The 13278-nt window shown below is 58.9% G+C and overlaps 1 protein-coding gene across 2 annotated transcripts in view; it reads left to right on the top strand.

The window, feature by feature from the left end:
- The first annotated feature begins 7525 nt into the window (after window positions 1–7525).
- DGKZ (diacylglycerol kinase zeta) overlaps window positions 7526–13278 on the top strand; it is a 46109-nt gene continuing 40356 nt past the window's right edge. Inside the window, exon 1 of one of the 2 annotated variants that reach the window (XM_075105503.1) lies at window positions 7526–7941. In XM_075105503.1, the coding sequence (XP_074961604.1) occupies window positions 7736–7941 (206 nt within the window). In that variant the 5' untranslated portion in view covers window positions 7526–7735. The remainder of the gene's footprint in view (window positions 7942–13278) is intronic. The other variant, XM_075105504.1, reaches the window with a different exon arrangement.

The raw sequence follows: 13278 nt of genomic DNA, 5'->3' as shown, positions 1-13278 counted from the left end.
AGAGCAGCACTTGGGATCCTGCAGGAGGGACTGAACTGCCTGAGAGGTTTGTGGGGACAGAGGAGGACTCCCTGCCTGGAGAGGCACCTCATCCCAGCATGGCTGAAGGTCCTGGGAGATGGAGAGACTTCACCCCAGCCGGGGGAGACAGCGAGGCAGCCAGGGGGACCGTGGCAAGCCTCCTGGGAGCAGCGGATGTAGAGAGTGCTGGGCAAGTGCAACACTCAGGCCTCCACAGCATGGGTCCAGCTTGGGAGGAGACGAGAGGGGCGGTGATGGTGATGGAGGCAGAGGAGCAGTTCCTGCACTTGGCCGTCAGAAAGCAGGTCTCCTACAGGTAGGAGCTCCCAGGTCCCCATTCACTGGAGCTGGGCTGGGGTGGAGGAGTGCCCTGTCCCAGGGGCATCTCCCTCCTGTGGGTCAGGGCTGGCTTTTCCCTGTGGCAGCTGGTGCCTTCCCACCAGAAATCATCTGAGCACAGGGACAAGGGGACTGGTTAGCCCCTTTCCTTCCCACTCATGCAACAGCCCCCTCCCCAGCGCAGACCCCTTGTCACCCTTGCAGGCACCCTTATTTTTCCTGCTACCCAGCTCCCTGTTCCCATCCCGGGGCTGCAATGCCTCCCAGGCCCCTCTCCAGGCAGTCCGTGCCCAACAGCCTCCCACAAGCTCTGGCATGATGCAAGGACTGGATGTCTCCCTCTGTCTTTGCAGCACTGCCTTATTGCTGTTCAGCACATTGGATATAAGGGACTTCTGATAGCATCAAGTCTCCTCTTCCTCTTCTGCCCCAAGGCAAATGTACTCTTGCTTGGCTCCCAGGTCCAGAAACCTTGATCCCACCTGGGGAGACTGAGAAGTGATGCAAAGATGAAGGGGATGAAGTTGGGGTTTAGGCTGGAAATGTGCTCTTTGTGGGCACCGTGCCACAGAGTATCTGTCCTGGCTCTTGGTGTGACTCTTCTGCCAGAACCGCTCTTCTTAGGACTCACCTACCCCTACTATAGCCAAGCAAAACTGGTGGAGGCAAAGAGTGGTTTTCATAGCTCCCATGGAGCTTTTATGGGAGCTGTTGCCTGGTGATGCACAGGTGAGCTCCCATTCCCGACTCCAACCATACTGTCCGAAATCCTGCTTGGGTCAGCACCTCCAGGAGCTCAGCTTGATTCTTTCTCTCACAGTGAATAAGGTCTGTGTCTCACCCTCCCCCTTCTTTCACCATTTAATCCCTTCTATCATTTAGTACCCCTGAACTTTCCAGAATGGCTCAGGTGTATGTGAGGAGAAGTCCTTTGGCCCTGCACCTGCCCACAGTAAAAGTAAGCACTTGCAGGACTGATCCTGGACTGCTGCAAGGGTCCGGGACGGAGCGGACGGGAGAAGGCCGGAGCCGCCTCCTTAACCTCCTTCTGAGCTGGCTTGGCCCAAGGACGTCTCTGTGTTCTCATGGGCTCAGTGTCACCATGTCATGGCACGATCAGTAAGCCAAACTCAGTAAGTTTACAAGTAGGTGGAAAACTGGCATGGAGGATCTTGGTGCCAAGCCTGCTGCCAGAGTGGGCAGGAGGTAGGCAGGCTCTCCTGCTGCTGGCCTGTGGCTCGGGGACTCCAGGGTGCAGAGCTCTGCTGGGGGTGCAGATTTGAGGCAGGAGCTATCGGTCACCCCCTGGCTGCACTTCCACAAGTACAGCAGTCCCTCTCCCCACTTGCAAGGGCTGTGGTGCAAACTGTGAGCAAATTGTTCTCTAATACTGCAGTAATGGGAACTAATGGGAAACTGTACTAATGCCTGCAAAGCAGGAGGGGCCCCGGAGCTGACTCATCTCAAGCATTTGTTATTCCTGCAGTGGGTGGCAAGCAGGAGCCGGGATGGCAGAGTCCTCCCCAAGGCAGCCCTGCATCCCTGAGCCTTGCTGTGAGCTTGGGCAATGCGCAGCCCTCCTGGCCCTCATTCAGTACCCGGGCTGCTCACCAAGGCACCGAGGATGCCCTCACACAACCAAGGACGAGGAATTACTGTGCTGTGTGGAGGGGGCAGAGCAGGATCTTCTCCTCTTAGCTGTCTTCCTCCAGATGCGCACGGAGCGTTTTGCAAACGGATTAGCCAGCTGCAATTATTCAATCTCCCCAGGGGAGGAAGGGACCATACTGCAACCTAATTTGATCAGCCTGAATTTGCTCCAGAATTGTCTAAGGTTGCTGGGGATTGTTTACATCCTGCTCATCGTACCCCAGCTGCCCCAGGCAGGTGGCTCTGCTGGCACATTCCAGCCCATGCCACCCTTCTGCAAAGTACCTCTGTCCTCCTCAACCCTCACAAGGGGTCTCTCTGCAAAAGGCTTTGCTCCATCCAACACGGGCTTTGCAGAAGAGAGGATTCTGGCAGGGTTGGAGAGGATGCCGCAGCTACCTGCAGGCCTCACCATGCTGCCTGGCTCTGGAGGCACTTACTGAACCCTGGTACAGAGTCTGGAGGACCTCCTCCATGGGCTGTGGGTGTCCCAGGTGTCCTCAAGGTCAAGTGAAAATTGGAGGCCCTGGTCCTCCTGCTGCCAACCTGCCTGTCCGTGCTAGGAACAATTAGTCATCACAAGGGGCAGGTGGCATGAGCTGCTGTATAAAGGTTTTGAAATAAGTAGAAGTGATATTAAGGCCATGGAAATAAAGTTCCTTCCATAAATAGCTGCTGCGGTGTATGGAGGCACCTTGGGCGTGTGGAAGAGAGCTCAGCGCTCAGGTTATATTTAGGTCTTTGAGTAGCAGTTTTGTACCAAGCTTATTAATGATGCTGGTTTGTGCACCAGATTTGCACATTCTGGGACAATTTTCCTGGTAGGGAGGTGCTTCTGCAACGCCAGAAGGACTCCGTGCTCTCTGTCACCACAGCAAACCCTGGGCAAGCACCAGGGCTTTGTGCCTTGATCCCCAGAGAGTCGCTTAGGCCAAGGGGAGTCTGAAGTCAGCTCCTGCTAGCTTCAGGTGTCTCCACCACGGTTTTGCAGTGGGGCAGGAGCATCTCTAGCTCCCCAAGTGGGGCAGCTCCAGTGGCCATAAGGTGAGTTAGAGGCTGAAGGAACTTTGTTCTAGGAAAAATCCTGTGACCTCGAGCTGGGGAGGCCTGGGAGGGGTGCTGGCTGGCTGCAGCAGCACCCTGCAGCCTCTTGGGTGGGGCTGGGGACCTGTGCAGTTCTGGGCTCTCTCTCATCTTCGACACTGGCCCAGTTGCTTTCGGGGTGACGCTTGCAGCGGTGGCCTTTGTCACTGCCACCGCTCCCAGTAACCCAACCCGCAGGGATGTTTACCCAGAAAGGAAACCACAAGTGCACAAAAGCTTGCTGCACTGGCTCCCCACAGGCTACGTCTATGGGGTGAGGGATGTACCGGGCATCAGACCAGTCCCCTTCTGCTTGCAGCCACCTCCAGAGGCAGCACCTGGCACAGCCCACACACCATAGGGCTCCTCACAGGCATCTTGTGGCATCAGGAAGAGGGGTCCCAGTGGCCCTCTGCGCTCCCCTGCCTGGCATTAGCCCCCACAGAGCAAAGCAGAGCATCCCCTTGCCAGCTCCCATCCCTGCTAGTGAGATGCAGGGTGCCTCGGCTGCTCAGCGTGGTCCCTGGCTGGCAGATAGGATGAAGCTAAAGCATCTCAGAGACTGTTCCGTGCCAGGGAGCTAAATATAACCCAGAGAGCGGAGTGGAGGGGGATGCTTTGTAATGTAAATAGCAAAGGAGCTTGGGCACAGGCACAGGCAGGGGTAGCTGGCAGGGCCTGCTGGGGAGAGGGAGGTGGGAGCCCTGCAGGGCCAGGGAATGCTGCTTGAGGCTCTCTGCTGTCTTCTCTCCCTTCTGCCTTCAGATCTGGCTGGCTCTGGGTTTTTGTGAAGTCCCAGGGCAGAGGGTGTGTAGCCCCTCCATCCCGGCTGGACAGGGCAGGTACTGGGGAGGAAGGAGAGCCTGCAGCTGCAGGGAGAGAGGGGCAGAGAGAGGCCTCCTTCCTCTGAGTCCTGCCTGCTAGCCTTTTAATCATGTTAGCCCAGCTGTGCAGAGCAGCGTAATCAAATTCCCATTCATTCCCAGCAAGTGGAGCCTGCTCTGCTCTGACAGACATCTGTCTCTTCATCCCTCTGTGCAGCGGGGGAAAGGAGATGGCTGGCATCCTCTGGCACAGCCAGAGGGAAGCTTACAGTGCTGGAAAGTCCTCACGAGCAGGTGACAACTCACAGACCTTGGTCGGCGGGGTGACAAGCAGGTGTCTCACCATACCCTGCCCTGACCCTCTCCGGAGCCAGAGACAGACTCTGCTTGCTGGGCATAGTGCTTGTGAAAGCTCCCAGGTGCTGTGGCAGTCCCACCGCTGGTGTTGGCCCTGCTGTCAGGCACACACTCTGGTGGAGACAGGGTGGGATGGGTTTGGAGTCAGCACCATGCAGTGCTTGGTGAGCAGTGCAGGTGTGTGTTCCTTCCACAGCTTTCATCCTGGATGATCCTAGGTGCAAGGCAGTGGTAAACCGGGGATTGGGCTGTGTGTCACAAGAGATGGAAACATCCCAAGAAGCAGTTTTGGAGAAACTGGGAGGCTGTGGGTACAGTCTGGCTGTACAGGAACATGCCTGCAGTAGTGCCAGGGCAGGGCAGTGTAACTCAGCCCCAAAGCACCCTTCTTAAACCAGACAGGCTCCCTGGTTTAAGCAAATCCAAGGCCACGCTGCTGCTTGAGGCGATGCTCCTGCCCTCCCTCCTGCTGATGTTTTTTCCACATCAGGTAGGCCAGGCCTGCTCCCTGAGGCAGCAGAAGACACCAGTAGCTTTCCCTGGTTGTCCCCACAGCCACAGCCGCAGCCTTGGGCGTGCACGGGGGAGTGTGGAGCGGGATGCCCTGAGAGCAGGCCAGCACGGAGGTTGCATTAGGGGCAATGCAAAACTGCACCCGGACATTCCTGGGTGGGGGCAGCTGGGATCCCTGAACTGAAATTACCCTAGTGGCCATCCCCTCCCTTGGCCAACCCCTCCCTTATCTGATCCCAGCTCACAAAGAATCCCACAGGCAGGTATCCTGCCAGGTTTGGGCTAAGTAGGCAGCTTAACCCTTTCCTTACCTGGGGACTGCACACACTAGCACGGGAGAGACGGGTGTGCTGGATCACAAACCCACCCAGCACAGTGACCCCCTCCCTCTCTAGTGCTCCCTGCAGAGAAACCAGTGCCAGCAGGGTCCCCTCTGGCCTCCTGACCAGGAACAGCCAGAGCTGGGCTTTGTATGGGATCCCCTGGGGTTTTTCACCAAGCCCAAGGGACAGGACTGTGGAAGGACACATGGACACAGCACAGAGAGGAGGATGACTGTCCCGAGGCAGAGTGTGTTACTGCTCTGACAGCAACACCAAGCCCCGATGCTCCCGGGTAAGAGGACTGGACATCAATGCTGCGGGGCAGCACCAAACGTGACTGGGAGATGTCTGCAGGCAGGGAGCAAATGTGACCAACGCATTTGACAGGCAAAGTGGTGGGGATGATGAATCGTTTCGGTGATAACAAAACCTCTCCCTTCCTCGACCTCTGAGCTGGAGGTAGGCATCTAGGACCTGCCTTTTCCTCCCTCTGCACGGTAATTAGTGCAGTGGTTTGTGTTCAGTTTCAGAGCTCTCCTGGTGAGATCAAGGTCTGCCAGTAGGTTTTTTTTTTTCCTTTTGATGATGGAGTATAAAGCAAGCCTGTGTGCCCCTTCAGAAATGCCATCTGTGTGGGCTGCAGGGGCTGCCTCTGCTCACTTGCTTTTCTCTGGCCCCACAGAAGCCATCCACAGACTGCCTCACTGGTCTGAAGGTCAGCTGGAGGCCAGAGCAGACTGACCGGTGTCTGGTTGTGCAGAGCTGGGGTTTTTGGAGCTGGGGACAGGCTAAGCCTCCAGGCTCATGCTGTGCACAGCAGACCCACACTGGGGGATGGATAATGAATGTCTCTCCACCCTTTGACGGCTGGCCCAGAGCCTCCCAGATGCTTGTGCTTCCCACAGTCCCTGTATCTGTCTCACCCAGGTGTTTTTCGACAGACTCTGGTGCAGGGCAAGCAGATGCTTATGGCTGGAGGGTGTCTGGAGACCCACCACACGGACAACCCTGCTGCCATCTCCCTGTTTGCATGGTGCTGGGGAAGCTTTGGGAAAGGCGGCTGCCTCGAGCCCGGGGACTTTCAAAGTGACGCCCAGCAAGGGAGGTGAGGCTCCCTGGCCCACAGCCCAGCACGCCAGGGTGTGTGTTCCTGCTTGCTGAGAGCGCACACGAGGCTTCTCTGGACAGGGCCCGGCAGAGGAGGTGGCCCCGTGCCGTGGGGGGATGAGTGCGGTGCAACCGGCTGCGATGACAGCCGCCCTCACACTTCCAGGAAGTGCAGAGAGAGGAACCAGGTGAAGGGTGCAAACAAAGCCGGGGCCGCGGGCGGGTGGCTGGGCGGCGGAGCCGTGCCAGGGACCTGCCCTAAGGATGACTCCGGAAAGCGGCCGCCAAGGGAGGAAGAGCGAGAGTGAACCTCAGGCTGGCTGAGAGCATCAGCTCGTGCTGTGGCAGATGTGGCGGCACCGCTCCTGGGATGTTCCCCAGAGCCCTCCGGGGGACTTAGATACGAGGTACCCGCTGAGCCAGGCTCTGCCACCTTCCTCCTGCTCTTGGTGGGCTGAGTTGCTGTGGCTGACACTGACAGCCCGTGCTTCTGGGGGTGGGGGAAAGGCTTCCCATCCTTTCCTGGTGCCTCGCCAGTAATCCTCTCCTCCGGGTGCCAGCACCGGGCTTGCACAGCACAACCTCTCCAGCGAGGATGTCAGAGGGCTGCATGGGCGCCCTCAACATGGAGCCTGCGCATGCACGGGGTCTGTCAGGTTCCTCCTGCAGCTGGTGGGAGCTGGAAGGTGTGTCCCAAAGAACTTGTTCCCAGGTCCAAAACCTCTTGGGAACAGTTCCAGGTAGCCAGCGGGACCTGCCCTGGGGGTGTTACGGGTCACCATGAGCGGCCTCGCCTGGCTGGCAGCTGGGACCCTACTGGTGCAGCCCCTGCAGCCCTGACTTGGCACCTTTTGGGGGAGCGGGGGAAAGCAGCCATCACGGCCGGCTCATTTTCCATGCAAAAGAGGGTTGCTCCTGCCAGGCAGGGTGAGCGTTTCCTTGCTGTAGGCAGCTTCAGCGCCGCCAGCCATGAGGAGCCAGGCTGGTGCCTGACGGTTCCCGTGGGAGGTGGGGAGGCGAAGCGGGGCAGGCTGCTGGGTAAAAGGCAGGCACGGAGCCGCAGTGTCCGCCCTGGCAGCAAGGCCGGCGGTGGCTCCCGGTCCCCGGAGAGGGTGGTGGCGGCAGCAGGGCTGTTGGCTCCGTCCGGTGGTGAACAATGGGAGGCGGAGGAGAAGGAAGAGGAGGAGGAGGGAGGCTCCGCTTCTTGCCGCCGAGCCTCTTCCCGATCGCGGAACTGACACTCGACTTCCTGAGGCGGCACCACCGGGCGCCGGGACGCGGGGCCGAACCCCCGGTGGCGGACTGGAGCCCCCGGCCCCGGCCCCGGCCCCGGCCCCGGCCCGGCGGGCGGCAGGTGGCGCTGGCGGCTCGGCACCGCCTCCGGGCCCGCCGGTTCGCCGCCGTACTTCCTGCCGGCCCCGGGGGGGCGGGAGCCCCAGCCGGCCGCACCGCCCCCCGCCCGCCCCCGCTCCCCTCCCCGGCCGCGGGGCAGCGGCAGTGGCGGCGCCCAGGCCGGCCATGGAGGCGGTGCGGCTCCCGCCGCCCGGCGGTTCGCCCTCTGCCTCCTCCTCCTCCTCTTCCTCCGCCGCCGCCGCCGCCGCCGCCTCCTCCTCCTCCTCCTCCTCCGGGGCGTCGGGCGGCGCTGAGGCTGAGCGGGGGCCGCCGCCGCTGGGCCGCCGGCACAGCAGCAAGCGCTTCACCGGCCTCAAGCTCTTCGGGCGCAGGTGAGCGGTGGGCCGGGCGGGTGGGCTCTGGGCAGCGCCTGCCCCGGCGCCCGGGGACGGACGGACAGACGGACGAATTCGGTCCCCCGGGGCAAGGGCTGGCCACGGGCGACTAGAGCATCCTCAGTGGAGGGTGCCTCGCCTCCGGCCGGGGGGAGACTCCCGCCACCAGGCAGCTGTCAGCAGCCCTCCGCATCCCGAACCCGCCGCACCAGGCCCGGCACAGGGGGCTAGTCCCGGTGATAAAGTCGGGGGTGACCGCCGAGGGATGCGGGACGTGGTGTGGGGATGAAGGGGGATGAGTTTGAGCTTTCCTCCTCTTGAGCTCTTGACACGAGCCATGGGAAGTTGGGAAACGTTGCCCTCACTGCGCCTGCTCTCCTCCCCGGAGAAGTCAGAGCCTCATCTCCGGAGGATTCGTTTCCACCAGCTCAGGACCACAGATTTCCATCCCTGCATATCCATTCTGTGCTTCGGCTGCAAGAGCGGCAGTCCCGCAGCACCAGGGTGATGGCTGTGCCAGTCCTGCACTGCCTGAGCTGCTGGGATCCCAGCCTCGCTCGCTTCCTCCCCAGTCAGCCCGGTTCCTTGTGCCTCTGGCACCCTTGCTGCTGGCCTCGTGGGATTTGGGGGATTCTCAGCCCGTGTAAGCAAAGGGGTGCCCCTGCCATCCAGAGGTGTGTAAAAAGACATTGAATAACAGACCTCTGAAGGGATCTCTGGCGGTCACCTGGTCCACCCTGCTGCCTCAAAGCAGGGCCGAATTTGATCAGGCTGCTAATGTTGAGATCATGGTGGAGACTGCACAGCCTCCCTGGGCACCTGTTCCTGTGCTTCAGCTCCTGGGGTGTTTTGTTCCCTGATATCTATTCAGAGTTTCCCTTGTTGCAACCCATGCCCATTGTCTCTCAGGTTGTCACTCTGTACCTCTGGGCAGCGGCTGGCTCGGTCTTCTCCGTGTCTTCCCATCAGGTATCTGGGATTATTGTCAGGGAGTAATAATAATCCCCTTAACCTTTTCTTCTGCAGGCCAAACCACCCCCGTTATCTCAGCCTCTCCTTAATCTGATAGGTCCTGCCCCCAGTCTTGGTGGCCCTCTGCTGAACTTGCTATGGCTCGTCAGCATTTTTGGCGTACAGGGGACCCGAAGCATGATGCACTGCTCCCAGGTGGTGTCACCAGTGCTGGATGGAGGGGAAAGGCCCCAGTTTCAACCTCCACAGCCAAGCTGGCGCTGGGAGTAGAGGTCTTGCAAGGTCACCCCACCACTGAGCAGTGCTCTCATCCGCTCTGGTTTCAGAGCTGGTGGCAGTGGCTGCCTGGAGCTCCTGGCAGTCTCTGGCCTGTCCCCAATACTGCATGGCATCTCTCTTTGGCTCCTAGGGGTTTGGGCTGCCGTTCCTGCAAAGTATATCGGAGCATACACCGAAGTTCTCCACACCTAAACAACCTTTTGCAGCATCGACATGTGGGGGGAGAGGCAAAGTGGGACAGGCAGGAGGTGCTGAGCTGGAGGGGGCCAGCACGCCCGCTGGGACAGCTGGAAATGCCGATCGGGTTGTTTGGTGTGTCAATGCTTCTTGCTCGTCTTCCGCTGACGGTGGACCCGGTTTCTTCTGGCTCAGGGTGATGAATGGAGCACATGGAGCTACAGGGGAGCAAGCAGATATTCCCACAGGCCTCCGAGAAGGAAGGGACTCCCACACACGCCTGTGGGAGGTGGCTTGGTGGGAAGCTGTACAGGATAGTTAGCTGCATGCTGCTGAATCTGTGCCCACCTGAGCATCAGAGCTGGGGCCCACGTGAAGTTCCACCTCCTCTGAGGGAATTGGGGGGGAAGGCTTTGCTACGCTTTCTTTTGGGAAGAAGCACAGCCAGCCCCTACCCCCCCAAATGCTTTCCAACTGCCATCAGTGAAGAGTTTTGTACCCCCTTCAATTCTGGGCTTCAGCCAGAGCGTGTGTGGCTGTGAAGTGGGTCTAGAGGAAACTTGGGCAATGAGCAGGATCTTACCTGCTAGCAGTGGTGAGTCCCTGAAGAGCCCTGGCTTCAAGGAGGGTGGTCTCCCGAGGTGGGCATGCACTGCTGGGCTCTGCCCGCTGCAACGCTGGGAGGCACGGCCACAGCCAGGCAAGGGACAGGTTCACAAAACAGCATGAGAGCCTGCCTTGTCCCCAGGGCAGGTGAGCCCCAAGGGGATTTGAAGAAAAAGAGGGGTGAGCCCCTGAGCTTGTGTTTTGCAAAGTGGGCTTATTTCTGTACCTCGTAATTGCCTTACAGGAGGGTGGAGTAATTGGCTCCAGAGCTGACAGAGACAAGTGCACAATACATGCATCCGGGCCACGGATGGGTAATTCCTTTAATTGGCTGATAAAGAGATTGGGGCTGATCAGATAATAGGTGGTTAGGATTAAATTTCCTTCCTAGGTAGCTTGTTTCTTGTGCTGTGAGTGAACAGCACAGTTTACCCTTTCCAGGGGGCACTTGGAGTGGGAGTGTGAGTGCTGGGGACAAAGCCCCTTTCTTGCTCTACCTTATGCCGGAGAGGAGGGATGCTGAAATGGGTCTTCCCTCTGGGTTTTAGGGTCTTTAACACATTCCCCTTCAGAGGAGGTAGGCTTGATGGCTGGTTCTGCTGCAGCAGCATAAGCAGGGACCATAGCTGCCATCAGGATAGCAGGTGGGCAGATGCCCTGCAGAGACAACGGGACCAAGTTTTTTGCTATGGTCCTTTGGTGGGCCCAGTGCTGGAGCCTGCACATGAGCCCAGGGGTGCCTGCCGTTGCCCAAGGGAAGGTCTGTGGGTGGCACGTCATGTGGGTAAACGGCACTCGAGAAACTGAGCCGAGCACCCGCCTACGTCTTTCTGGGACATCACTTGTCATCATCTTTCTTGCAGCTTGATGCTCACACCCATGTGAAAACTGGGGGAGATGTGCTGGTGGGACAGTTGCCCAGGCTTTCTCATCCCCGCTGTGCAGGGTGGTACCACCGCGTCCCCTTGAACCTGCTGGCCCTTGGCTGGTGAGCAGGTCCAGTCAGGGTGCAGGTCTTCGGGTTTGTTTTCCCCTAGCATGGTGGTAGAGGGGCTGTGCGGTGGTATAAACCCCAGGTGCCCTGCAGATGGTGGTGAGGAGCCTGAAGTTTGTGATCTGCATGCTGGCAGCACCTACCTCTAGAGAGGCTTTTTCACAATGCATCTTGCTGCCAACTAGCTGTGGAGCAATACTCAGCCTCCTCCATGCATGCAGCTTTTGCATGCCTCTATCTCTGAAACCTTCCACAGATGATATTAGCTGGGCCCAGGACAGCAACATCTGTGGGTGCCCCAAGCTGTCCCCTGCAGCAACACCTGGGCTAGGGTGGGACACAGGGTAGGTGGGATGTGCCGGGAGAGCTGTTCCTGTGTTTGCTCTGTGCTCTCTGCTCCAGGCCTGACCTCCCGTAGGGCAGCTCAGGGGCTTTTGATCTTGCCAGGAGAAAAACAAGAGTCAGGCGTGCTGAGCAGCCATGCCTGTTGGCAGCCAACACAGCCTCCTCATGGGCTGTTGGGATGAGGCAGCAAAGGATGAGAGTGTGGGGGGTCCAGCTGCTCCCAGAGGCTGGGGCCCTCCCTGCCGCCTGCTTCATCTCTCCAGCTCTGGGCACCCACTAGCAGCTCCACTGCCCTCCCGAGATCAGAGCAGGGACTGGCGCAGCACCATGCGCCCACGCTGGAGAAGGTGACAGGACTTCTAATCTGCTTAGGCGTTGGAGCATCCCTTCCAGGAAACTCTGTAATCTCCTAGAGGGGCTCAGAGGAGGGAAGACAAGGGACCTCTTCCCTCATTTGAACAAAAACAAAGGGAAGAGAGAAGGGCAGCAAAAGGGTAGGAGGGCACTGGGAGTGGTCACTGGTCTTTGCAAGAAGACAGTGTTGAGAGGAGAGAGGCAGAGCCACAGATATTGCAAGGTGGGAGGGTTTGGGGGCTGTTTGACTGCATGGGTCCTCTGGGGGACTAAGAGCAGATGCTCACAAGGTGAGGCCAGCCCTCTGGTATGGGGGGGATGCTCTTGTGGAAGGCAACTGGAGCTCCAGCAGGCAGTGGGAGATGCAGTGTAGGACTTCCTTCTCTCATTGTGGTGTGGTGCCTGGGGAGCAGGCAATTTCCTCAGAGAACTGGCAAAGCGTCCAAATACAACTTCCAGCTCTGCTCTCGGTGGAGCTCTGGTTTCTTTTTCCCAGGTGACTCCGTGAGCAGAAGCTCCTGCGTTAGCTTACAGCCACACATTCGCTTGCTTGCTGGCTCCCGTAAACGGGTGCTGACTTTGAGATGCTGAGCTCAGGAGCAGAGCTAGGGCTGCGGGCTGTGGCTCCTTGAACCTTGGGCCAATAACCATCCTTCTCAGAAAAGACAGGGACTGGCAGGAGGTGAATTGCTTCTGTCAGAGACTTTTAGAGTTAGGGACACTGGTGCAGGACCTACTCAGGGACATAGACGAGGTGTGGAAATAGGGGAAACCTGTCCTGCTGGTTCTTGAGCTGGCACCAGCCTCTGAGGGAATAAGTGTGTCTGTCTTTGCGATCCCCAGTCCAGGAACTTTCCCCAGCCCAGCTCTCCAGTATTACAAAAGTAATACCCCCTGTTTCTGTTGCAGCTTGCAGGCCTGGCAGCAGCTGCAGTCTCTCTTTTGGAGCTGGGAGGCTTTCTTCTCCTCCCCGTCAGGACATCAGGTGGAGGGTGAAGCTCTGCCAAGGCAAGCAGTGAGACTGTGCTGGCCAGACCACTGCCCAGGGCAGGTGGAGTTCTATGGTCCATGCCAGATATGTGTTAGGCCCAGCTTCTCCTCCTGCCTGTGATTTAGGGGTTGATGCCTGGGGGTGTTAACTTTGTAGTTAACCGTGAGCTCCATCCCCAGGGGAAACTCTTACTCATCGCACCAGGGACTAACTGAGAAGACCTCTTCCCAGTCCCTGCCATCCCAGACAGTAGGAGTTAATGGGCCTCCTGCCTCAGCCCTGCCTGCCGGGCAGGTCGTGCTGTCTGGGTTAGGCTGCCAATTCCAGTTTCTACCTGCAGCCATTGCTCCCGCGCCTGGGAACAGCCTGCCTGACCTTTGCCCATCTCATGGCTGTCAGCCTTTCCCAGTGGTGCAGGGCCTGGGGAAATGATTTAAGGATCCCCCGCCTCAGAGGAGCCCTTCCCAGCTGGCAGTGACTGGTGGGAGCTGGGGACCTGTCTCTGGGGGATTGGGGCATGCTGCCCAAGATGCGGGTGCAGGGTAGTAGGTACATGGCACTGCTCTGGGAAGCCCCACTCTGGGGGCAGACAGAGGTCTGGCCAGAGGTAGTCCCA

The sequence above is a fragment of the Phalacrocorax aristotelis genome, chromosome 10 (genome assembly GCF_949628215.1).
Source record: "Phalacrocorax aristotelis chromosome 10, bGulAri2.1, whole genome shotgun sequence".
In the NCBI taxonomy this organism is placed as follows: domain Eukaryota; kingdom Metazoa; phylum Chordata; class Aves; order Suliformes; family Phalacrocoracidae; genus Phalacrocorax; species Phalacrocorax aristotelis.
This window is presented reverse-complemented; position numbering and strand designations above follow the sequence as displayed.